Source organism: Larus michahellis, chromosome 3 (assembly GCF_964199755.1).
Source record: "Larus michahellis chromosome 3, bLarMic1.1, whole genome shotgun sequence".
In the NCBI taxonomy this organism is placed as follows: Eukaryota; Metazoa; Chordata; class Aves; order Charadriiformes; family Laridae; genus Larus; species Larus michahellis.
Window position 1 is genome coordinate 111,249,914 of NC_133898.1, and position 25,466 is coordinate 111,275,379.

Sequence of the window (25,466 nt, forward strand, 5' to 3'; positions counted from 1 at the left end):
GATGATGTGGGATTATGGGGATGAAGGGACTGCGAGCAGCCCTGCCGAGAAGGACTTGGTGATACCGGTGGATGAAAAGCTGGACATGAGCTGACAATGTGCGCTTGCAGCCAGCCCAGAAAGCCAACTGTATCCCGGGCTGCATCAAAAGAAGCATGGCCAGCAGGTTGAGGGAGGGGATTCTGCCCCTCTACTTTGCTCTCATGAGACCCCACCTGGAGTACTGTGTCCAGCTCTGGAGCCCTCAGCACCGGAAAGACATGGACCTATTGGAGCAGGTCCAGAGGAGGGCCACAAAAATGATCAAAGGGATGGAACACCTCTTCTATGAGGACAGGCTGAGAGAGTTGGGGTAGTTCAGCCAGGAGGAAAGAAGGCTCCAGGAGACCTCACTGCGGCCTTTCAGTACTTGAAGGGGGCCTACAGGGAAGATGGGGACAAATTATTTAGCAGGGCCTATTGCGATAGGACAAAGGGTAGTGAGTTTAAAATAAAAGAGGGGAGATTTAGACTACATCTAGGAAGAAATTTTTTATGCTGAGTGCGGTGAAGCACTGGCACAGGTTGCCCAGAGAAGTGGTAGATGCCCCATCCCTGGAAACCTTCAAGGTCAGGTTGGATGGGGCTCTCAGCAACCTGGTCTAGTTGAAGATGTCCTTGGTATTTGCAGGGTTTTGGAGTAGATCAGCTTTAAAGGTCCCTTTCAACCCAAACTGTTCTATGATTCTATTCTATGTCCATTACTTCCTGCCAGCACATCTAGATATTTGCAAACACAGTGGCATGCCAATGCTGCTGAAATACAAATCCTGTTCTATAAACTTGTTTATGGATCTTGGAGTCCCATTGTCCCATTGTCCTCATCGAGGATACAGGTGCGCTAAAGAAAAATTCCCCTTTTCCACATTTTTATCCCTATTTAGCATTAGATTGTAAATGGGGAACATACTTATAATTTGATCATCTTTTGTATATTATGGCTCTACTAGCATATATTTTTGTACTTGTTTTGGCTGGGATAGAGCTAATTTTCTTCATAGTAGCTGGTATGGACTATGTTTTGGATATCAACACAAAGCAGCGTTGATAACACAAGGATATTTTAGCTGTTGCTGAGAGCACTTACACAGAGTGAAGGTCTTTTCTGTTTCTCACCCCACCGCACCAGTGAGTAGGCTGGAGGTGTAAAAGGAGTTGGGAGGGACCCCAACTGACCCAAGGGATATCCCACGCCATATGGCGTCGTGCTCAGCAATAAAAGCTGGGGGAAGATAGAGGAAGGGGGGACATTCAGAGATACAGCCTTTGTCTTCCTAAGTCACCGTTACATACAATGAAGCCCTGCTTTCCTGGGGATGGCTGAACACCTGCCTGCTGATGGGAAGTAATGAATGAATTCCTTGTTTTGCTTTGCTTGCGTGCGTGGCTTTTGATTTACTTATTAAACTGCCTTGTCTCAACTGAGTTTTCTCACATTTACCCTTCAGATTCTCTCCCCCATCCTGCTGGGAGTGAGTGCGCAGCTGTGTGGGGCTGAACTGGGGTTAAACCACCACATAGCAAAGGGAATTTAAAAGCTACATTACCGCGTTTGAAATGGGTGAACACTGCTTTAAATAAAAGTGGGAGATGGGAGCAAGAAATTGCTTTAGATCTGAAAAGGCATTTCTCCATGTAATGTCCACTGAAGTCAGCACAAGCACATTTCCCTTCTGCACTAAGGAGCAGAGTTGCTAAATCCAAGTATATCCTGAGAAAGTCCCCACTAATCACAGCACTAGAAATGATGCCGCCCAGAAAAATCTTCTTAAATCAAATATGAGGATGTAATGGCCTGTTCAAGAACCACACTGGAAAGCTACAGTATAATAACCAATTTACATTTCATTATAAGCTATTTCATTTAGCTGTCTACTGGCTCCATGCTTACATGCCTTCCAATTCATTTTTATATTGCAGATAGGTCACCTAATTTCACACTGGCCGCTCCTGCTAGCACAGGCTCCTTTTTGAAGCATAGCACTCTTAATTCTATGCTTCGGGTCCCTCCTGATAACCCTCTGTTTCCATTCTTTCCTATGCAAACTTCTTGACAAAATAAAACTATTCATAGGAATTTCTGCAGACAGGCACGGCAAATGTTAGAAAAAACAGAAACTTTGTTGGTGCCTTTGTTCATAGGGTAGGTTTCAGAATTTACTGAAATTTGTGACTTTTTCTATTGACTGATTATTTCTGCTTCAGAAGCATGTACGTACAAATATGCATACATTTAAATTCCAGACTACGGGATACCAGTTGGAGCAGGTTTTTAACTAAGTACTGATTTACCAGCCCTTGTGGATCACCTCCAGGCTCCACTGATATCAGTGGAATGACACTATGTGTACAAAGTGCAACAGCAGCTCTAAGAAATCTTTGCCTCAAAAACCTCAATTCATTCAACAGTTGGCATCATTTTCACGAGCCAGTCTGCTGTTCCAGTTTCCAGAGTGTTACAGCTGCTTGGATAATAGCATATTAACAGCTGTGTATAAATGGCAGAATACAAAAAACTCAAATAACACATTACGGACAACTACACGTGCAATTAATATATATGCTTAGAGAAGTCTGCTGATAGAAAAATATTTGTACTGAGGAAGAAAAATCACGTGTTAGGAGAGAAGCGAGCTGTAATGGCAAAAAAGAAGACTTTTAACTACTACTTCCCTAGGAGCCTTTATTGACACAATTAATGGTCATAGCCCTGCTTTCTCCCCACACACGTTGAACACAGCTGTACCTGCAAGAGACCGTACATAAACCTGGTCTCAATGTGTAACTGACAGGGCATTGCTTCTCTTCAGAAGGCGGCACCTGAGATTTACAGCCATAGCTGTATAGCAAAATGTTGTTAGAAGATGAGGCCACAGCCTATTAAAATGGATACACTAAAAGTGAGGGGAAATTTCATACTTAGGTAAGGAAATGCATAGTCTGTAATTTAGGTGGGATTGAACTCCAAATTAAAACACTTAGATTTAAATGTCTGCATGGGAACTATGTGTCAAAGCTGCCATGGAGCTCTGGGGTGCATTCATTTAAGAAGGCGAGGGCCCTTACAGACACCCTGCAAATCACGTTCAGCTCTCAGCTGTCATAATTAAACAATGGGAGTGTCTCACAAGTCTTCAGTCATTTTTGCCAACCCAGTATGGCCATCTTGCATGCACTACGAACACCTCAAATGGCGTAAAGTACTAATTTGTTGGCAGGGCAATCCCACTCCCTGTTGACACACTCAGTGACATCTAGGGTACAACTCTGATCAAAGGCGGGTCTCTACTTCACCAAGTGAAGTGAACAACTCTCCAGGATCTATTGAATCCGTTCACTGGAAGTGTAGTAAATGCACCTTGTTCACCTACAAGCAGATTCTTAAGGTAGGTGAATTGTTCTGAAGTTCAATGCTACGTGCAGAGTCTGATTCACTTGTCCATATACAGGCATGAAATGCCATTTGAGAAGATATACCATTGAGGCTGACAACTATGACACTGCACCTACCTTTCTGAGCAACAGCTGGAGGCTACATAAATTATCCTAAGGCATTTAAAACAGCTCCAAGCACTTTTCTTTGTGTGAGCAAACAAACTAAGCCCTTTTAACAGCACCTTAAGAATTCTACAAGAATTAATAATATTTTTAAAATAATACGGCTTGTTATTAATATTGCCATAGCTTATGGAAGCTTCAAGAAATTGTTAAACTTGCTCACAACAATTTAGAATATTGGCGTTTTGTTACATCAAGACAAGTCTACTTCAGTCATTCTTTTTAAGCAAACTTTCATCTTCTGGTGCTCTCCTTTAACAATGTATCTTTTTGCCCAAAACTTGGTTTTATAAAGTAAGCCCTTTACACGTCTCAGTTTCTACTTAAGATAATAGTACTCAAGAAAGCACATGGTTGCTATGTGGCTAAATGTCATATTTAAGGACATTCAAAAAGAATTTAAATTTTATTCTATTCTATGTTTATTCCAACATTCCTATTTTAAAAAAAAAAATATCTTGGTACCATTTGCCCCCTAATTTTGAAGAACAGTTAAATTTAGTATCAGTACGTTCCTTTTAGAATTTAGTTATTCTTGTTGCAAGAATTTTCTCCTTGAAAATATAAATACTATGTAAATACTCCTTGAAAATGACCTCTCATTAATTATATTGTGCCTTTAAACTAAAGGTACAATAATTTAAAAATTTTAATGACAGATCTCTATGAGTTAAATGACTGTTACAGCATTATGAATAACACTGAACTGAAATACGGACGCTAATACTGATATTTTACTGAAGGTCAGAAACGTAAATCCACATGTGGACATCTGCACAAAGGGTCAGGGCTTTTGCATCTGCCGCTCCCTAAAGCCTGTGGAGCTGCAGGCTGTGTAACACATTTGACTACTTAGGTAGCACATCAGGTCACGGACCAGAATCCCTTCATGGCAGGTACCATAAAAACACTGAGCGGAAAAACAGCTCTGAACCTAAACAATAAATAGGAACTATGTGCACGGAGTCTGGAGTTGCAGTAAGGGTAAGGCTTTTGAGTTAAGCTGTAAAGGACTGTCAAAGAAAGAATCAAAGGCAATAGTTACAGGCAAGAGAAGGAAGAAGAGGTACACTTTTCACCTCTACATCTAGGACTGACTACAAAACAAGGTCAGGTTGGTTTAGTTAACTAAAAGGTACAGAAGTTCAACGGAGGTCTGCCTGGGGAAGGGTGACAAATCAGGCACATCAGCTTGACATATTTGAAGTAACAGAGTTTTATATTAGTGATTATATAATAAGAAATTTGCTCTGGCATTACAGTCATGTTCAGGCTGAGATTCCCACCCAAAGCTCCAAGAACACCCTTGCTTCCTCATAAGTTAATATCTAAAATGGCAGCAAGACTTATCCCTAGTAGACTGGCCACTTTCTCTTCCTTAATCTCTTAAAAGCTATGAAAAATGTCATCACTGAAGTTCTCTTATTTTTGCTTGGTTTATGAAAAATTTGACTTTATTTTTTTTTGTCAAATATTTGTATTCCATTAGTTTTACTTAATCTGCTTTATTCTACGTTTATTGTTTTGAGCAAACATTTGCATTACTAAATGAGTAAAAGTACTTTGTTTCTATGGAACTGGTTGCTTAAGTTCTTTAGTTCCATGCCTTGATGTTTGGGAATCAACAATGTGTATTACAAAATCTGTCCTGAGGTAATTTGTCCAGAGTCACTCAATAAGGCAGTAGCAGATTTACAGTTACTGTCATGCACACTTTTTTCCCTGTAATTTTCTGTAGTTTCAGATTCAGGTGTCTACCTGCAAGGATTTGCATCAAAAGATTGTGTGTCTTGATTTCCAGTTATTTACAAACATATATAGGAAGATTATTTTTCAAAGTAGTAATGAAATTCAAAAGGAAGAGAGAAATGCCATGAGAAGAAGCTGCATTTCAAATCTTGCTAATCTAATTTAAACAAAAAAGCATACATGAAAAATATAAGCCATAGTTACTCACCTACGATGAGTAAGAAAACTACCACTGACATGTCCTGAGCCATCACATCCCGGGGTTGGACATGACATTCCTTCCGTCTTCACTGACTTCCAAGAGAACTGTGAGCCATTTAGGTACCCATCCTTTTGCCTTTTGGCAGCTAGAGGACACCCTGACGCACTGCGATGGGATGCATATTTTCCAGTTATATGACCCTGACCATCGCAACCAGGAACTGGACATCTGGATAGCAGATAGATGAGATAAACTTTATTGTCTTGCCATCATATACCTGGTAGCCTCTACAACAAAGTCAAAATAAACCCGACATGAAAAGAAAAGAACAATCATGCACTGTGGTCTTAAAAATAGTCAAGTTACCCTGTAGTGGGTAAAATTACACAAAGAACTTCAGTAATATGAAAAAAAAAATGTTCTTTGATAAACTGTAAGGAGGCTAGCCAGTAGACAAAGTCATAGCTGTTGATATTGTGCAATTGCAACAAAAGGACTGAGATATATATTTGAATTGCAGGCGTTCATTACAGTAAATATCACACTGGAATTGAAATGTTGGCGACTGAGCTCCACTCAGCAGGGAAATTGCCCATAAAAACTCTATGAGCATAAAACCCTACTTAGTATAATCTGCGGTACATTTTATTTATGTGTACGGAATCTAAAGAAGACTTGTCTGAAGTCATGAAAATAATATAAACAGTTAGGTATGAAGTGATCATAGTGCCTCATCAGAAATGCTGAGCACCTTTAACCACTCCCTGAATAGGAGAGATTATAACAAACTATGTGCTACAATCTAAAGAGATCAGTGAAGGCAGTTCTGTATTCATCTGATGGTTTTCCTTACTTGGGAGTTCCCCCATACATTTGCCCTGTATACTTCTAAAGAAACAAATAACCAGGGTTAGAAGGAACAGGTTAGGATCTTCAAAGTGAAATGTTTCAAGAAAATAATGTTTTTTCAGTATGCTGCTACATAACAGGTGTCAAACCAAGACTGGTTATTTCACTGTTTGTCCTACACTAAAATATTCTGCAGCTCTCCACTGAGGATCCAGTCCTGAATGGTCTAAGCAGTCATTAAATCCACTGATTCCAGTGGCCACTTACATCAGAGCACCTGGCAAGAAGAAACAAAGACCTATAGGGAGGCATTTGTTCCTCTTGCAGACTACATAAACAGTCAGATTTGTTGCAGCAATCTCATATAACCAATTCGCTATTCCCATAACTACTTTATCTAGCATGTATGGTTTGTCTACAATATGCAAACCTGTTTAAGGGGTTATTTAGGAGATACAGATCTAGGTAATTTTTTAATTTCATGTGAAAAACATATTTAAAACTTTGTAAATTATAGAAGATGGTATCTTTGGCTGAATATTGTATCCTTTGCTGAATAAATCAGCACAGATCCTTGATTTGCAGTTCACTCATAGAAATCAGTGTGGCCATCTGCTCTTGGATAACTATCACACAATAACATTTATGCCTTAATAAAAAGCTGAAGACATATATGACCTTATAAAACACATGAAGGCCCTTTGACAATATTTGTTCTCACCTAATTGGCTCTTGGTCTTCTTTGTCTTCCTTGCTTTGTGCTATCCTGATTCCACTTTTCTTTGCTCGCGGACAGCCTGAAAGACTGAGTGAAAGAAAACATTTTAAAACACAATTTCTCATTCTTGGGTACAGATACGCTTTCTATCTGAAAAACCGGCAGAATAGGTAATCCTGTCCAGTTTCCAAAATCAAAGCTCAAGTGGTTCAACTAGGGAGAGCTGCAGAATTCAACCGCGAGGGGGAATCCGCGTATCTCAGTTTGTGATGCTGGACAGGATGCAGGCACCGTGCAGACCACACGCACAGGGGTCCCCGAGGAGCCGGGGAAAGCAGCTCTTAAACTCTCTGCCTAATAATCCCTCCAGCTGACTCAGCACCAGCAGCGACAGCTTTAAAAGGAAAAAGAAGCCAGCATTTCAGGGCTGAGAGACATTACGTCCTCTGTATGTCTCAGAGGGAAGGAAGAATAGGCTCAAAAAACAGGAGTCTCTGGATCTCTTGGTAGGACTAAAGCTTTCTCCAGGGAGCACATCAGAAACCCTATCAAACCTTCTCAATTGTCATGTAAGAACCCTATAGAACCGTTGAATTAAACCACGGCAGAGCTCAGAGCTGTACAACGCCTTCCTGAGAAAGAATTTAAGTGCTCAGAACTCACCCAGACAAAAAGATTTTGTAGGGACAAAGTTATATGTCAGGTTAAGTAACGTTACATTTAACTAATCACTGAGAACGTTGTTTTTACCTACACAAGATGGAAAAAGAGATATCTATTCCAAGATTTTATAAGTTCAGCTTTCCCTTTGCATATGAAAAATTCATTATAGAAACCATTTAGTAGACTTGACAATGTCTTTAATACTTAAAGGTTTTTTTAAGTACTTGCCATCCGAGGACACAAATATGGTTATCAAAAATCAGGCTTTGTCCTCTATTTAAATGTTATTTCTATCTCAACATATCGATGTTAAAAAAGAAATGCACCTTCAAAAGAACACCACCTTCAAAAGTACTGAGAGACAAAGTAGTGTCACCAAAGACAAATTTCCGTAGAGAAAGAAAGAAAATAGAAGATTAAATTTTTGTTTTCGGCATGACAAAAGGTACTTCGGTGTTGTACAGTAGGTCCTGTCTTCAGGAAGAAGAGACAGAAACAGTGGTAGCAAAATTTGCAGTTATTTTGTCTTGTCAAGACCAGCGAGGACTGGGAGGAACAAGCAGAGAAAAGGGTGATGCAATCGCAGACAGAATTCTGTGTCGGTAAATAAAAAATATACAGAAATAGAGTTTACGTGCTACAAAGTCATAAGTCATTTAAAGAAAAGGGGGAATGTTAGCACCGGATATTGGACACAGTGTATTACCTAGCAACTTTTAGTGAGACAGCATGGCTACAGCTATAGTGGTAAGCGGAAGGGACCTAGAACTGCTATATCGACCCAAGACCAGCAAGCTCCCATCTGTACCGGTAAACTCTCTGTCCCTGTAAAGCAGGACAGCTGCACCCATGTTGCTTATAGAGAAAGATCTGGACCCACGCTGAGCTCTAAATCATGTCTGAGAATTGCCTGGGAGAGTTTCAGTGGCCCAGGGTCAGTACCATGCCAGGGGACACGCTAACAATTTAATAGCGTAGGCACCTGATGCTTGGGCCTGTGCTCTCATCCCATTTAATTTTCTAGTTGAAATGCAGCCGACCATTTTCCTTTTTAAAGCAAGCTGCTGTTTATTCCAACTTGCATAGTGCACTCCAAAGTACCAGAGTTCCCTGTCTGCAAACCAAACCTCAGAAAGCCTGTGGCACTGAAAAATAGTTTCCTTTGAAAAGAATAATATCATAATCTGTAAGAAGACAGAATCGGGAGGAATAGAGTCTGAGGGATTTAGAATAAGGGGAAGCAGACTCCGGGGCAAGGGGACAGGTGAGGAACGGGCTGGTTCATTGCCTCCCATACAACCTGGGCTGAAGAAAGGGAAGGGGAGAGGAGGGAGTTACAGATATCCCCAGCTTATCTGTGAGACTAGTCGCACCCACTGTGTGAGAATAATCAGGCTTTGCATCTGAAAACTAAACAGTTAATAGAAATGCCTCAGAAAGCAATACTTTTTATAGTAGGTGTACAGATGGGTATGCTTGTAGATGGTGACATTTTCATAACAAAATCTGAATGAAGAATTTCTGCCTTGACTAATGATTTAATGCTTTCTACATATTAAATCAATTTAATTATCACCTACTTATTGGTATTTTGGTGCATCATCTTTTTGCAATAGATCTTTCTATTCTGGCACTATGATTTATGAGAAAATTCTAAGACCTTTCAGGTCCTCTAAACAGACATTTCCAACAGACAGCTTCTGAGGTTATGATTAATTCATTTTTCCTCTGACAGCAGATTCACCAAGAAAACATATGTCAAGGATGAGCCTTTGCTTTAATTTTTTTTAATCCTATAATAACCAAAAGCTATTACAAAATAAACATATTTATTACTTCATTTTTATATCAGTTTAATTCCTTATATAGGAAGATAAAAGACAACAAGGGAAATTCAGCACCGGTATATGCTGATACAACTTCTTGCATACATTGAATGGGTGTGTGGAACTGCAGAGAGCTATGTCAGAGTTAACTCTGCCTTCATGTGTGCTTGCTGTTGAGCAGCCATTTTAAATACAGATGATACCTAGGCATCTTGGCAGCCATTTGAGAGAAGTTTGTGGTTCCTTTCCTTCTGAAACCGAAAGGGTTGTAAGCGATGGTATCAAATACAAACAAAAATGCAAACTCAGATGCAAGCAGAGGTAGATGCTAATTTTCAGCGTGGGACTTAGAAAGCTTAACTGTGAACGTGCTGTGGGGTCTTTCATACTGAACAGCTCCAGATTTAGGCTACTGGTTTGCTGGCCTTTTAAAGAGCACCCATTTTGCCAGCCTCACCACCTCAGAAATGGCCTCGACAGATATCATGACCTGAACAGTGTGGGGCCACCTCCATGTCAATGTGATGGGTGTCCTGGGGGCATCGGTGGTTTTAAGCAAAGACAACATTACTCCTTCACTGTCAGTGCCCCCATACCCACAGGCAGCCAAGGACAAAGGGCTGCTGGAGGCATTTTGGAAGAGAAATGAGAGAGGTATGTGGTCAATATAGATATGGTGGCATTTCAAAACGTTGACTGTGTTAAATCCCAACGGACTCGACAAATTCCACATCACTTGGTTTTGCAGAATTACTTTTTATATCTTTATGTGTACTGAGTATGCTGCAGAATCAAATGAAAACTTGGTCCAGCACTCATCTGCAAAACTACAGGAGCTTACAGGTAGGTAACACCATCCAGCTCATGGTCTGGTCCTACAGTGACCAGGAGACAATGCCCAGGAAAAGGTTTAAAAAATGAGCCGACATTTTTTTGACCCCAAATGACCCCAAAAAATGAGCTGGGTCATTCTCCCCAGCTAACCTTGCTAGCTTTTAGGTTTCTTGTTTGTGACACTTTGCCTTCTGCATCTTCACTGTCCTGCCTGTTTCTGGTTAAATAAATGAACAAATACATAAACAGCTTCCTGAAATAGCACAGTCAGGGCATAGCTACACCAAGCATATTGCTGGTAGAGGTGTGAGCTGAAAAATCCACATATCGTTAAATGTAGTTCTAAATTTGACCTTAAATCCCTTTGAAAGTGTGATTTAATCTCTTACATCATGTAAGTGGTTTTAAAATGTTTACATCTTCTCCTTTATGATGTTATTTGTACTTTTGATGTTTAACTGTGCATTACTGAAATTGTTATTGTGATCTTTCATTTTTACAGCACGTAAAGGTATGGCACATTCCCAATGTCTATGTTATTTATGTTTTGACTTTAATCTGTTTGTTGCTTTTACTGGCAATACATTTAAACGGGGAATTTGTGTATTGACTAGTTATAGCCAACTGTAAAACTGCAGGGACTTGGTGAAGCAAGCAAATATCCAGACTCAACAGTATTACTATGCAGGGGAGTGAAGAGCCTTTACTTAAAAAAGAGAGGTGGGCTACACTATTATTCTTTGATTGAACAATGGATAGCTATTTACAAAATACGGTGCAGCTCTTCTCTACTGATTTATAGTTCTCAAATAGCCACAGGGGAATTGCTAATTACACAGCATTTGTAACATTACCTCTACAGTGATACCACTGTAATGCACTTTGGGGTTACCAACAATACCCTAATTACTAAATGTGAAGTTTTCTTTTGCCCTTGATAAGGATCACAGTTACAGTTTAGGTAATTAAGGTTTTTAATCCATAAATTTCTCTTTCTCTTCTTCTGGCTTGACATAGTTATGTAGAATCTGTTGTGATTTAAAAACAAGCCAACCTTTATTGTGAAATGTACTAACAAGAATGATGCATATTAGATGAAAGAGGTACTTTTTCCCTCTGATTAAAGCTCGTAAGGCTTCAGCTAGGAGAGGAGGTAAAGAACTGCCTCCAATTCCACATTTCAAGAAATACAGAGGCGGTCTGGAAGAGACTGACAGGAACAATCAGAAAATATAATTTCTGGGGAAGAAAATGCAGGAACGGGATTTGAGTCCAGAAAAGGTAAGACTGTGAGGAGAAGAGTTAAGTCATCTAAATGTAAAGCAGCAGAAACTTATGAATGTCGAATTGCTTCCCTGGGGTAAGAGAGAAGATAGAAAACCTGGATTGATTTTCTACAAATACTTTGCTAGATATTAGCAAATATCTTCCTACCTACTTGGGTAGTGAGCCATGCTGAAACTGCAAAATGTTATTCATTGGTGATAAATAGGATGAGTTAGACCAACCTGTGTCTATGTATAGCACTCAATCCTACTTCAGTATTGAGAGAGGGAAGAGAGGTCTGTTGAGGTCTCTAGCCATTCAGTTGTTTGATTTAAAGAACAAAACCTTCTCTTTACATACCTTCGATGTGAAGCATAATTTCCGGTAATATGCCCAGAGCCATCACACCCAGGGGTGGGACACCTAGAATAATAATGGAAGAGATATAGAGCAGTGTTATTGACAGGAAACATATAACTGCCCATCAAAAATTACTCATTGGCTCAGTCCTTGATTCCACAGGTGCCAGCCCTAGGGATCTGTAGCCATTGCTAAACCTAAGCTTAATTCCACACTGGGGACAAACATACTTATTTTATTCATAAAATGTTTTTGTTTGCTACTCCTCACCTGCCCGCTCAAACACTTTCTGGATATCTCTAGTATCGGCAGATTAGTGGAGATTTCCAGCAGCAGCCTGACATCCCCACATCACCAGGAACGAGTAGGGTTGACAGCAAATGGGATATCCCCAGGGTGTGTACTTAGGTAATGTGTGTGTACTTAGGTAATGGCTAACACTACAGCAAGCCGTTTTCTTTTCCATCAGAGCTATTGCTATAATCCCACCGCACAGTGTCTTGAGGTCATGCCATGGAGATACTCCTCCACCTCTCCATGAAGCGAAGGAGATGCCTTAGGAAATGTGTAGATGGGGGAGTAATGCTGGCCTCTCATAGAGAAATGGTAACCCACCCAAACACTCCCAAACACCCCCAAACACCAAGCTACAGCACCAGATAGAGAAGTCGCTGATACAGCCACCAGTGGGATGTCTAATGGTTGAACGACATTGGAGTCATCAAAGAAAATCGATGGGTTTTTCTACATTGCAAAGATGATTGCAATCACCACAGAATAAGCTAAATTATAATGCTAAGTAAAATCATTAGCTGGTATTGGAACTGCTACACTAAATCACAGAAAAGACAAAGGAGGAATTAATTATATTCGTTTTACTGAACAGGCGAATGTTATGTGAATTCCAAAAAGTCACATTTCTTGAGCCTGAGTTTTGAATTTTAGCCATGCTTTAGAGATTCATTTGAAGAAAGCATTCACATTCAAAAAAGCATGTGCACAAATTCAGATGTTGCGTTCTGAAACATCAGATTTCCATAATGTTGAATTCTTTCACTATTTGAATCCAGAGTTCATGCAGACTTTGGCTTTCACCTTTTAGTTACATGTGTGCTTTCCTTAAAGTTGGTCCATACTGGTAAATTTTTGTTTCACAAAGGTTTCTGCAGAGACTTGAAAGTTTCTTAAATTCAGGAATTAAGCAACCCAGAGTTCAGTGCAATGGGGCTGTCACATTGCATTAAGCTGAATTTTAGCCCTTTAAAGCCAGTAAGCATTACCTACTCAGCAGAGCCAAACTCCAAACATGATTAATGCAACCTTGAAAGACAGAAATCAAACTGGAATTTGTTAAATGGTGTTCTCATATGGTCTTCATCCATACCAGTTGAGTTATTCATTAGAAACCATTAAAATATGGTAGCACTTCCAGGATGTAAGCTGGTAAAACCTCTGGGGTTCACTACATCACTGAAGTTTCTTTTCTATGTAACAAACAGCTGGTGTGCTTTGGCAAAAAGGCTAAACAACATCCTTGAAGACAATTCTCCTTTTCTCTTGCTTTAAGTCTTTTCACAGGACCAAGAATAAGACCATGATCTTGACTAGTAGGTATAAGTATTATTGTGATTCTTAATATCTTAAGGACCAATACACAGGTTGACATCACACATTAATCTTTCTGCTCGTGGCAAGATAAAAAGCCTAATTTTTGTATAGTTTCTTCTGATACAAATTAGGTAAAAATACGGCCCTTGGTGAAGAAGTCATAGCTTAGTCTGTATGGCCCTCACTATTCATTCTATGCTGTTGCTTCACATGGCTAGCACAAATTTTGGCTATTACTTTAAGTTAAAAAATAAGTGGTTAGGGCATCTTGTATTTTAAATACTTCATATCTAAATATTTAGGTGTTCTCAGGATTTTTTTTTTTTTTTGGCAAATGTTTTGATATCTGCAGGGAGACAACCTCTGGCTTCATGTGTTTTTTTAATGCTAGGCATCTTCAGTGATCTTCAACTTATTTCCTACTTCCATCAAGACCAGCTGCATCACTAAAGCCTGACTGAAGCCTCTAAAGATGTTAAATCAAAAGATATGGACATAAGAATTAATTAAAGGAATTGACTAAACTTTGGCTCTAAATATCCATCGCATTTAAATGAATAAAGGTGAACAAGGAGCCATGAGACTGTTCCTCTGCAGTCTGTCTGAGGTACTACAAGGATTCCTTCTTTATGAACCCATGCTAATTGAAACCAGCATTTTCCTCTACAGACTTTTCAGTCCTTTTCATAGAATCATAGAATCATGGGGTTGGAAGAGACCTCTGGAGATCATCGAGTCCAACCCCCCTGCCAGAGCAGGGTCACCTAGAGCAGGTTGCACAGGAAAGCGTCCAGGTGGGTTCTGAATGTCTCCAGAGACAGAGACTCCACCACCTCTCTGGGCAGCCTGTGCCAGTGCTCTGCCACCCTCAAAGGAAAGAAGTTCCTCCTCATGTTTAGGTGGAACTTCCTATATTCAAGTTTGTGCCCATTACCTCTTGTCCTGTTCCCGGGCACCACTGAAAAGAGCCTGGCCCCATCCTCCTGACACCCACCTTTAAGTATTTATAAATGTTGATAAGGTCCCCCCTCAGTTGTCTTTTTTCCAGACTGAAGAGACCCAAATCCCTCAGCCTTTCTTCATAAGAGAGGTGTTCCAGTCCCCTAATCATCTTGGTAGCCCTTTGCTGCACCCTCTCCAGCAGTTCCCTGTCCCTCTTGAACCGGGGAGCCCAGAACTGGACACAGTACTCCAGGGGCGGCCTCACCAAGGCAGAGTAGAGGGGGAGGATGACCTCCCTCCACCTGCTGGCCACACTCTTCTTGATGCACCCCAGGATGCTATTGGCCTTCTTGGCCACAAGGGCACATTGCTGGCTCATGGTCATCCTGTTGTCCACCAGGACTCCCAGGTCTCTCTCAGCTGAGCTGCTCTCCAGCAGGTCAGCCCCCAACCTGTACTGGTGCGTGAATAAGCTATTATTTCAGAATAAGCTATTATCAAAACTCCACAGCGGTTTTTCTTATCTTTTCCAAGACTTTTGCTGCAGGCATGCATGATTAATAGTGTCTTAACAAACAGCATTTATAAGATGCACCAGTATATCCAATCAATAAGTCCTAAAATTAGACCATTACACCTCAACCATCTGGACAGTCTTACACAATTTAAAAACTAGCTTATTTCTGTGTAATTTAAAAAAATCTTAAGGAACTGAAGTTAAAGAAGAAATCATCCTGCTGTAAATTAAACCGAGAATCTTCACAAAGGGCTCTGTACAGTTCACATCAGTTTAAAAATCATACTTTTGATTAAACCCAAAGAGATTTTTTATGTGGGCAAGGATTTTAGAAAGACCGTTCAGATTTTGATTTTGGCACTATAGTATTTGTTTTCAAGTCTCATAAGCTTATATTGACCTAAATGTAACAGATGAAATGAGGGTTTAGTGCAGTTGATAAGAACATTTTAAAATCCCGGAACATTTCTATTTACTGGTGTTTCCAGTGCTTATAACCACTGTGAAATATAGGATGCAGTTATACAGCAGTCTGTTTCATCTATAAAGTTATTACAGTATTTATTTGCTATCCTAAGCAGATCAGGTAAAGGAGACAATTAGAATCCCTTGTACCACTGGAATTGTGAGTCTCTGTTTTCAGAATGTCTGGTCATACATAGGACTTGCATATACCTTACTACTTTACTATCAACTACTGCCTATATGTATTTGACTTAACTAAACACATGTACATGCAACAATGCTAGAAAAATGTATGTACAGGTGCTTATAATAAGCAAATGATGTGAAACCCTTTGAAAATGAGTATCAGAGTAAGTGGAAAATGAGATACACGGTTTCCTCACTTACTTAAAGTGAATGTAATTTGGCAGGATCAGAAGCTTATTTGTAAACTGTACATAATAGCTTACTGCAGCAAAGGAAATACTTCAGTACTGTAAAGGGTGAGGTGACAAAAGGGACTCACCCTGTAAAGACGGAGGTTCAGAACATATAACACTAACACTTCACACAAACTCAGGGCATCCAGCAAAATCAAAGAGCTTGTCGGTGCTTGTCAGTTAGCACCACCCTGATGTCCCATTCATTTCACATAACATCCCAGAGAAGCTTTTTTGGGAACATAAGCATAAGCAGAAAACAGGCCAGGCAGCAGAGCAGCAACAGCTGTGGCAGCTGGATTCAGTATTGGGCTTAGATTCAATAGCAGGAATGAAAAACAGGCCAGAGCCAAATAGATAAATATATTTAAGCCCTAGTACCCATTCCTCACTGGGGACAGGACCGAAGGTGTGCAGCAATTAAAAAAGACTTTCGGCAGCTTGAAGGAACTTCTTGGGACTGGGGAAGAAATGGCTGCAATGCCCAAATGGGCTCTGGGAGGTTTTTTTTTCCAAATGCCAATGGTTAAAAGTCGAGCTGCAAACTCAGCGCAGAAGAAAAACCAGCTCACATCAGCATAGCAGACTACAAATAAGATACACATTTAAACCTATATTCCCAGGCTTTTATCTAGCTTTACAGGAGCTACATAAGCTTACATGTATCTTACGTATTTGGATAATACACAGCTCAGCTAGTGTGAGACCAAACAGGATGTTACACAAAGGTGCCAAGACAGAACTGAAGTAGTTTTGTCCTCATTATTGTGTATAGCTTCGGTTGACTTAATTTAAATTTTTTTTTTAAAACACAAACTATCCTGAAAAATACCGATAAAACAAAGATACAGTTATCTGCAATATAATGAAAACCTTGGCGTCTTTTTTTTTTTAAAAAAAAACTTTTAGAGATTTTACCACAAAATTACAACAGCTGTTTGGAACCAGAAGGATTGCACTTCCCTATGGAGGAAGCAGAGCTCATGGAATTTTTTTCAGTGCATGCAGCCTGACCACAGCTCAGTGCCTGGGCTCAGGCTTGGGCTCTGGCTCCCTCTCTCTCAGAAACCCTCAGTTGAGATTCAGCAACACAGTGAATTCTATTTCCACCTCAGTCAATCTTGTCTTTAAGGTTTGACCAGTTTATAAGTACAAATCCAAACAGAAACCTTGGATCTAGAATTATACAAGCCCAAATCCAGCACACCACGTGAACAAGAGTCAGGTCATTTTAACACATGGTTGCATTTTTCGCTAAGTAGGGTGACAATGTTTACCTTAATCATCAGAGGCACTTTCAGCAGCTGTAGCCAATATAACTTCTTCTGTTCTCTGTCTCTTGCCCCTTCAATCACCCTCGGCCCCTGCTATGCCCTGCACCAAACCCTCTCCCTCCGCCCACTCTCAGCTTCACTGCCCTTACCACTGCAGCCTGGTCTTCACTAAGGAAAGGGCATGACGTTATTAAGTCAGACTGTAGTTTTCACATGAATTGGCAGGTTCGTACATTGTCTGTGGACTTTTTTTAGCTATTGCTCTTGGGGGATTAATAATAGTACTCAGTGGACACTCTAGAAATAAAGAAATAATAACAGTCTGATAAAGGTGAAGAGGATTGCTAATTCTGATTATGGCAAACTGCTTCGACATTTTATTTTTGTGCTGAGGAAATTGGCTCCCATGGGACTGAATTAAGCCATTAATTTACCTCACACTGGCCATGCCAAGAGCCATCAGACAGTAATCCTTTCTAGGACCCACCAAACTATACTGGTATTCAATTGCAATGGGCAGCTACAAAATACCTTTCATGATCTGTTATTAGTAAGCTGGTGTACCAGCTCTAAAGACTGATCTTACTTTTATTGTTTAGTTTACAGCACTTAGCACCTACTACATTGTGTATCCAATCTTCCCTTGTGTAAGTAAATGAACACACATATACAGTCTACCAGACAGAATATGTATCCTATAAATTACTAATTAAATAATGAAAGCAGATGTAGCTAGCAACCCAAAAGAAAAATCATATTGAATTGAACGGGGGAGTAAACCAGTAAGTTTTGCAAAAATGCAGAATGGTTCTTCAGAATGTTCCACGATGCAAAAGAACTGGGATTTAATAGAAATTTATATCTTTCCCATAGTTTTATTTTCATCATGCTGTCAATCTTTATAGTAGAGCTGTGATTTTCTGTTGAAGGTTCAGAAAGGCTAGAGAAATATAATTGTTTCCTGTGGGACTTTTTCATAGCAGAATGTAGAATTTTTTATTGTCTGATGGTTTCCATGTATTTGAGATTCTGTTTTATTTGACTGAATCACCAGGAATGGAATTCATAGGTTGGGAGGCTGGAAGACAGACACAATAATACTTTGCATTTCTGTCTTTCATCTGAAGATCTGAAAGTATTTTACAAACATTAATGGATAAAATCTCACACTGCTGCTTTGAAAAAGGGAAGAATTTGGCTGAGGAAAACTGGGGCAGAGAAAGGCTAAATGGCATTATAAAGAAGAGGAAAACGGGCTAGAAGTAGAGATTCTTATTCAACGCTCTGTTTGCAGCTATAAAGCCATATGTCTTCTGAAACTACATGTAGATTCGTAAACAAAATATTGTGGAGTTTTTTCTAGTCAGGTGGTCCAGAAACAAAAGGTTACAAAAGCAAACCTGTAAAGATACTGTGTTTGCAGTTCCCTGAATTGATTATGTGAGGAAGGAGAAAAAAAAGGGGAGTGAGCAAGAAAGGGAAGGGATGAGAAGAAGCTTTGTCAAATTAAGAAATGGAGTTTTCTGTAAGGTATGGTACGTTTGTTGTATGTCTATGCCTCTACAAATTTGAGAGCTTGTCAAAAAACAAGAGGATTGCAGCTCTTGAAAAACAAGTCCCTTTTTTAACTATTTAAGAAGCCAAAAGAGAGAACAAGTTTTCCTCCAGTTCCTTCCTCTGCCACTCAGTGCTGACCTGCAGGGAGCACTCCAGGGCGAAAAAAAGAGATCATAAACAGAGCAGTTTGGTCCTCAGCAGAGATTTTTTGGCCACGGGTGTGTCAGTAACAGTCAGGGTTGTGATTACTGTTATGAAAACACCTATTTAACAGGAACTGGACAGAAACCAGCAACTCATTTTGCCTTTACCTTCCTGAGCAGCCAGAGCAATGCCTCCCAGCCATTAGTGTTCTAGCCAGCTCTGTGAAAGCAATCTGGATATGTAAATCTCTAAATCTTATTTTCAGTCCCAGGTATTTTGGTAGATTCTCAAGCTCTAATTAAGTATGTGAAGTGGGAATGCTGCTGATCCTTTTCCTCATGAAGACCCAGAAGAAAAGCTGTTCTCTGTTCTAATTCCAGTAGGAACACAGATGCTTTTCCACTTTTACGCTGTTGTCTTTTATCGTCTATTTTTTTACCATAGCATTTGACTTCTGAATTTCTAAAGTGTTGATTCTTTCTTTGGACACCTAGACAAAACCCTCTACCTACACAACCTATCTCTGAATTTGCAATGAAAAACTTTTTATTAGGATGGAATTATTTTCTCTTATTTTTTCTCGATGAAGCTTCACATCTACATGCTTCTTCACTCTTTATTTTACTCCTTCTGTTTTCTTTACTTGCCTCTTTCTCCCTGTTTTCAATCTCTTATCCTTTTTTCTACAGAGGAGCAAGAACCTCCATTTGCTTTCACCCCATGGTTTGCTTTCCATCCGTATTTCTCTGCAGCGGTTTTCTTCCACATTCTCCTGCTTCCTTTTCCAGATCCTTTCTCTTCCTCATTGTCTCTTGTCACTTTTAAATTTTTTTTTCTCCCTTTTACTTCTTTTTTCTCTGTCCTCTTTGGCTGATATCTTCATTCTCTGTTCCTCCCTCATCCTTTCCTCCTTTCATGATCTCTAATAACCTTGAAGTCAACAGTTCTTTCTTCTTTCCTCCTCTTTGCTGTTTCTTTCCATTATCTCTTCTTTCATCACCCCTCTTGTCCTCCTGCTCTTTTCTCCCAGCTGATTTTGTCTTTCCCTTAGTCTGCATTGCTTGTGGTCCTCTCACATTGCTGAGATGACTGGGTACACATTGCATCCTTGTGCCAGGGGAGAAAACGCTGTGTTGTGAAACCTTAGAATTTCTTGGCTGCCAAGACACAATGAATCACTTTAAGTATCTTGCACTCTTTTACTTTCATTAAAGTCCTTGTAAGCTTTACCACTGGCTTCAACAGGAGCAGACCCAGGCTAGCACTGGGCACTTCTGAAAATTGAATTCAGAGCTCATTTGAAGCTCATTTGAATTGGTTCAAGAGGCAACATAAACTCTGTGGGACAGGTATGCAGATAATGAATATTTCAGTGGATCTTGAGTCTATGGTTTCCTGTTCAAGGCTAAACCTATGTTCTAGTCATCACAAATATACCTACAAAAGTATGTGAAGTTGGACCCTTATAAATATCAAAGGTTTGTAAAGATGCATTGGAAGACAAAAATAAAAAAGAAGTTAAATTTAGATTCATATGTTAATTATTCCCCAGTATTCAGCCTAACTAGAAGGAGTACTTAATCACACGAATTTAGTTTTAGCAAACGTGCTAAATATTACTTTTTCATATGTAAAATACTGCTAACATTTCTTAGCAAAATGCTACTGACACAACAGGCCTCACTGGAGGTAACAGGAAAATGTAAAACCCCAAACCACAGCAGATATAAAGGAAGAGGATTTGAGGAAATAACAAGAGCCAGCAAAAAAAAAAAAAGATTGTGGTGGAATGGCAAATGATCAAATTCAGAAAAATATTCTGTCTTGTCAGTTGCTTTTTGGCATTGGACCCAGTGCAGTTCCATCAGGAACAGGCAGGAGATCAGGGGATCCAGGCAAGCATCACTCCTGGTGGGGCATTACTGAGCCCTCTCAGAAGACACGGGGAGAAGTGCAGGTTGGAGATTGGAAAGAAGTGTAGAATGGAAGGATTTGCTGTTACCACTTTCACTGTACAGTCTTTCTGTCCATGAGGCAATGATGCCAAGCCAATGATGCCAGGCATGAGACTAAAATAATTTTGGCTCAGAGGCTTCATGGAGTAACTTCAGTCTCTTCTACCTCTGCTGAGAGATTGCTCCGTCTCTCTCTTTGCCTCTAGAAATCCCCAGCAATTGAATGGTTCTAAACTGGGGATGGCTGAGTGCATACTTTTCTCCTTAGGTAAAAATTAATTAATTCTCTGAATTTCTGCATGTACAATTTTTCTGTCCTTAGCTGCTGATATTAACTATATTGCATTCCTGCATTTTTTGAACTTTGTGGGGGTGAGAAAGAACGTGATGTGTTTTTTAATTACACTGAAATCCATTTTCCAATAAGCAGACTAAAATGCATCATGCTGGCACTTAAAATATTGCTGTGCACTCGAATGCACGGATACACATGATGCGTTTAAATTAATTATATCACTTTAGAAAAAAACATTCCTGTGCCTTCAGTAAGCACCTCTGCATGCTGCCTGTTCTGCTCGCACTCAGGACTTCCCAGCAGCAAGTGCCATGACGTGCTGCCCACTGTTCTCACATCCAGCACCAGCATATACCGCCTAACATGCCAGTCGCCAAAGGCATGGTCTGTGCCTAATGTGAAATAGCTTCTGTGCACTACCCAGGGGGGGCTCCGTTCACAGAAGCTGCCAGGGGGAAGCTGTGAATCAGCTCCCTCCCTGGGCACCTTGCCCACGCTTTCTCTCCTGCCAGCATCGCCTGCCTTGGAGGCAGCACCGGCCAGCTGCAGATCCCCTCCCCGCAGCAGAGAGCACTTCCTGGCACCAGGGATGAATCAGTTTCAACATATGCAAATTCAAATGTTCATTTCCAAACACCTCAGCTTTTGGGAAAAAAAACTTCATTTTGATAGTGAAGGAATAACATAAAACGATTGAAGCATGGAGAAAACTGCAGGAGAAGATAGCCTTAAGAGAGCATGCCTTACAGCTAGGAGCAAAGCGAGTTCTCTGTCTCCTAATAGCCTTGCTGCAAGCCTCTGCTTGAATAAAACAATCACAACCACATGGGCTTTTTTCAGTAATTTTGGGTAGACACATTTGTTTCTGAAGAAGAATGTCGTATTCCTGGTTGGTCTATTAAAAAGGGAACCACGAAACCTCTCAGGACTATCTGCCACACAGCCACTGTACAGCAAGATTGGTCCAGTCAGGGTTTGCAAAACAGCCAGTGACTTGATTTCTCTTGCTCCCTGTATGTGAAAGTGGGTCCAAGAGAAGCACTTGAAGACAGAAGCACAGGTATAGCATTTTTGTATTCTTCACCTTAAAAGGAATTGTCAAAAGCTCTTCCAACTGGCCTAACTTTTCTGTTTCTGATGTACATAGACATTTTAGCACAAAATTAAATTAAAAGTAGGTCAAACGCTGAGTACTTTGAAAATGCACTCTTCAAAGTAGGGAAGTTTTCCCCTCATAAGAGATTTACATTGTGGTTAGGTCAGTAGCCTGCTGGTTGCCTTGAACACCATAAAATTATCAGTAACATAATTCTTGAATTGTTGTTGCTTCTCTCTCTGTTGTTGCTTCTTCCATGCTCTGCTCTTTTGTCCTTTGTGTATCTTCTCCCAGGTGAAGCAATTACCAAAGGGTCTGGTGGGCACAGCAGTATGACCTTCAATCTGTCACTTACTGAGATTTCCCTGGAGGTTTAGGATGACTTAAAAATCTACAAATCTGGAAGACTCAAAACGGTCAGCACCTCCCCAGGAAATGCTGAGAAATGCTATCCGATTAGGACTGCTAAAAGCAGAGGAAACAAATTAGCAGCTTGCATATAGTCTGTGTCTTTAACAATCCACTAAAGTCATCCAGAAGAGAACGGCACAACCCAGCATTAGCAATTCCTTAGCTATTCTTTTTATCTGTTTTTCATTTGAACAGAGCTGTTCAACTTGCGCATGCACAAATACTTGATCAAGAGAAGGGCTCCAGAAAATCACAGCAACGGAGAGAGTTGGATCAAACGTAAGGGGGAAAAGAAAGGTTGAGTGGGAAGGATGGAAAGAATAAGAGCATGAAGAAAGTCCAATTTATATGTCCTCTTTCAAAATAGTATATCAAATATTAGAATGAAAGAGTAAGGCTACAGAATAGGTGGTAATATTTCTAGCCCCGTATAATTAAGAAAGAAGCAGGAGTCCTGCCTCTAATGGGTGCCCTTTCAGTCTAGCATTATGTCAAAGCCATAAATGGACAGGATTGTAAACACCTTTGAGGTATTTAGGAAATATATCATGGGCAGCATGAGGGCTCAGAGGTTTGAAAAAAACCCCCCATTAATATAATCCAAATGACAGAAAATATAATGGGCTGAAATTTTCTTCACTATTAATAGCTTGCTTCTTACTCTCCTGTTTCAAAAGAGCAATTAAAAAGATGATTTTCAGTGCACATTCAGAAAGGGAAGATAAAGTAAACATAGTAGTTTGGTGTAAAATGTGTTTAGGTGACTAATTGCATCTTAAGGCTGAGAGGTATGTCTTCTTCCATATGCAGTCACTGCACTGTGCCCATTAGCAACCTTGAGAAGTGCTATTGTACCATGAAGTTCCTATGCTGGATGGATTTTTAAATCTCTTCTGAATATATGTGTTTCTAACTGAAAACACGTGCCATCCAATAACAGAGACAGGTTAACATTTGGATAAAGGGAGCAAACTCTCAAGGGTTTTACTTTCCCAGACACATAAAGCTGAGATGCTACTTTCTATTTTTGGGGTGAAGAGTCAACAGCAAAAAAGTAAAATCCTTCAGTTTTTATTTCATGAAAACAAGCAGCTTTTTCCCTCTAGGCCTACAAACATTTGTCAGAAGCCCAAGTGAAGAAATGTGAAAATACTGAGTGTGAATTATATCAGACTGTGAGAGGCAGTCTGGTCTAGTAAGAAGACTAATGAACAGTACAGCTAAGGGAAATCCAGCTTTGTTACTGATTTTCTATGCGAGTTTATACTAATTTTTGAGCAAGTCTCAGACACGCACTAATTTTTGGTGCAGTTACCTTAAGACTCATGCTGCACATACGCTGATTTTTAAGTATAACGTCACCATTTACTTGAACTTACCTCAGGTCTGCAATCTTAAGCAAGACTTAATTAATACCGAAGGAAAAAGTTCTTACGGCGAGTCCAGTCAAGAACCTATCTGCAAGGAGGACGAGTTGGGCATGACCACAGCTATGCCCACTCCTAGAAGTGCTCCATCCTACTTACTGCCTTGAGGCAGTCTCAGATGGTAGACAGTGGACAGAGAAATCACCCCTAATGAAGTAACACTTAGGAGGGCACAATGTTTTTAGTATTCTTCCCAGCGCTCTGAGAATTACAAACACTAAGCTGCAAGTTTGCATTGCTGCAAGATGTTGCAGGATGGTTATGGGCCTGAAGCGCTTGATATACAAGGCTGAGAGAGCTGGCTTGTTCATTCTTATGAAGAAAAGTATAAGAAACAATCTTGATGTCTACGAATACTTAACAGGATGGTGTGGTGAAGGCATAGCAAAAGTTTTCTCAGAGCTGCACATCTGAAGAAAGAGAGGCAATGGGGACAAGGTTCAGCATGGGAAAGCCCAATTCATTATAAAGGCAAAAAAAATTACCTTCAGGCTGGTCAAACAGTGGAACGAGTTGTGGGAACTCTAACCTTAGGGATACTAAAAACTTGACTGAACAAGGTCCTGAGTGACCTGCTCCAACTGGACTTGGTCTGAGCAGGAGTTCGGGCATTTGGAGGTCCCTGCCTACATGGTCTTATAATTCTGTAATACGTCTTAAAAGCTGTATCAGAGACCATACCGTTTGGCCTCCTAGGGACAGTACAGATGCAACCTTTCCTTAGAGGCTCATTTCCAGAAAGATCAAGCACCTATCATTCTTCTTGACTGCCGTCCCTTCTTGACAGTTCAAGTCCAACCATCAGCCAATTTCTTTGTATAGTTGTATATATTCAAAATATTTGTATATTTCTTTGTATTTGTATATATTCTTTTCAACATTTGAAAATGATGACTTTAAAGTCCAGTTTGCAGAGCTAATGAACGCTCAGAAATTCTCAGTAAGGTAGATAAAGTGGATCACACCAAACGTCCTGATCAGTGAGAGGGACTGTGTGCCTGAGATAATACTCCCAGTTTCTACTCCAGGCATCCATCTGCCTCTGCTTCAGTGCTTCCCATCCCTCCTGAAAGGATGCTGCAGCCGTCTGGGTAGCACTAAAAGAAACAATGGAGCTTTTAGTACGGTATTCAATAACCTGAAATTGGTGCCATCTCACCCTAACCTGTCAGGCTGTATGAGGCAGTTCGCACATTATGTGAACAAAGGAGACATCCCTTCAGTGAGGGCAGGAAGCTCTGATAAGCCCATTAAAACTGTTCCAAACTAAACTATTCCTTCTCGTGCTGTAA

The 25,466-nt window shown here is 40.2% G+C and overlaps 1 protein-coding gene across 30 annotated transcripts in view; it reads right to left on the minus strand.

The window, feature by feature from the left end:
* Positions 1 to 25,466, minus strand: part of MYT1L (myelin transcription factor 1 like) — a 317,723-nt gene that overhangs the window by 23,586 nt on the left and 268,671 nt on the right. For all 30 annotated transcript variants that reach the window (XM_074581746.1, XM_074581742.1, XM_074581758.1 and 27 more), the window contains 3 exons: positions 12,065 to 12,127; positions 7,119 to 7,202; positions 5,555 to 5,776 (listed from right to left, as the gene is read on the minus strand). In XM_074581746.1, coding sequence (XP_074437847.1) covers positions 5,555 to 5,776; positions 7,119 to 7,202; positions 12,065 to 12,127 — 369 coding nt within the window. The remainder of the gene's footprint in view (positions 1 to 5,554; positions 5,777 to 7,118; positions 7,203 to 12,064; positions 12,128 to 25,466) is intronic.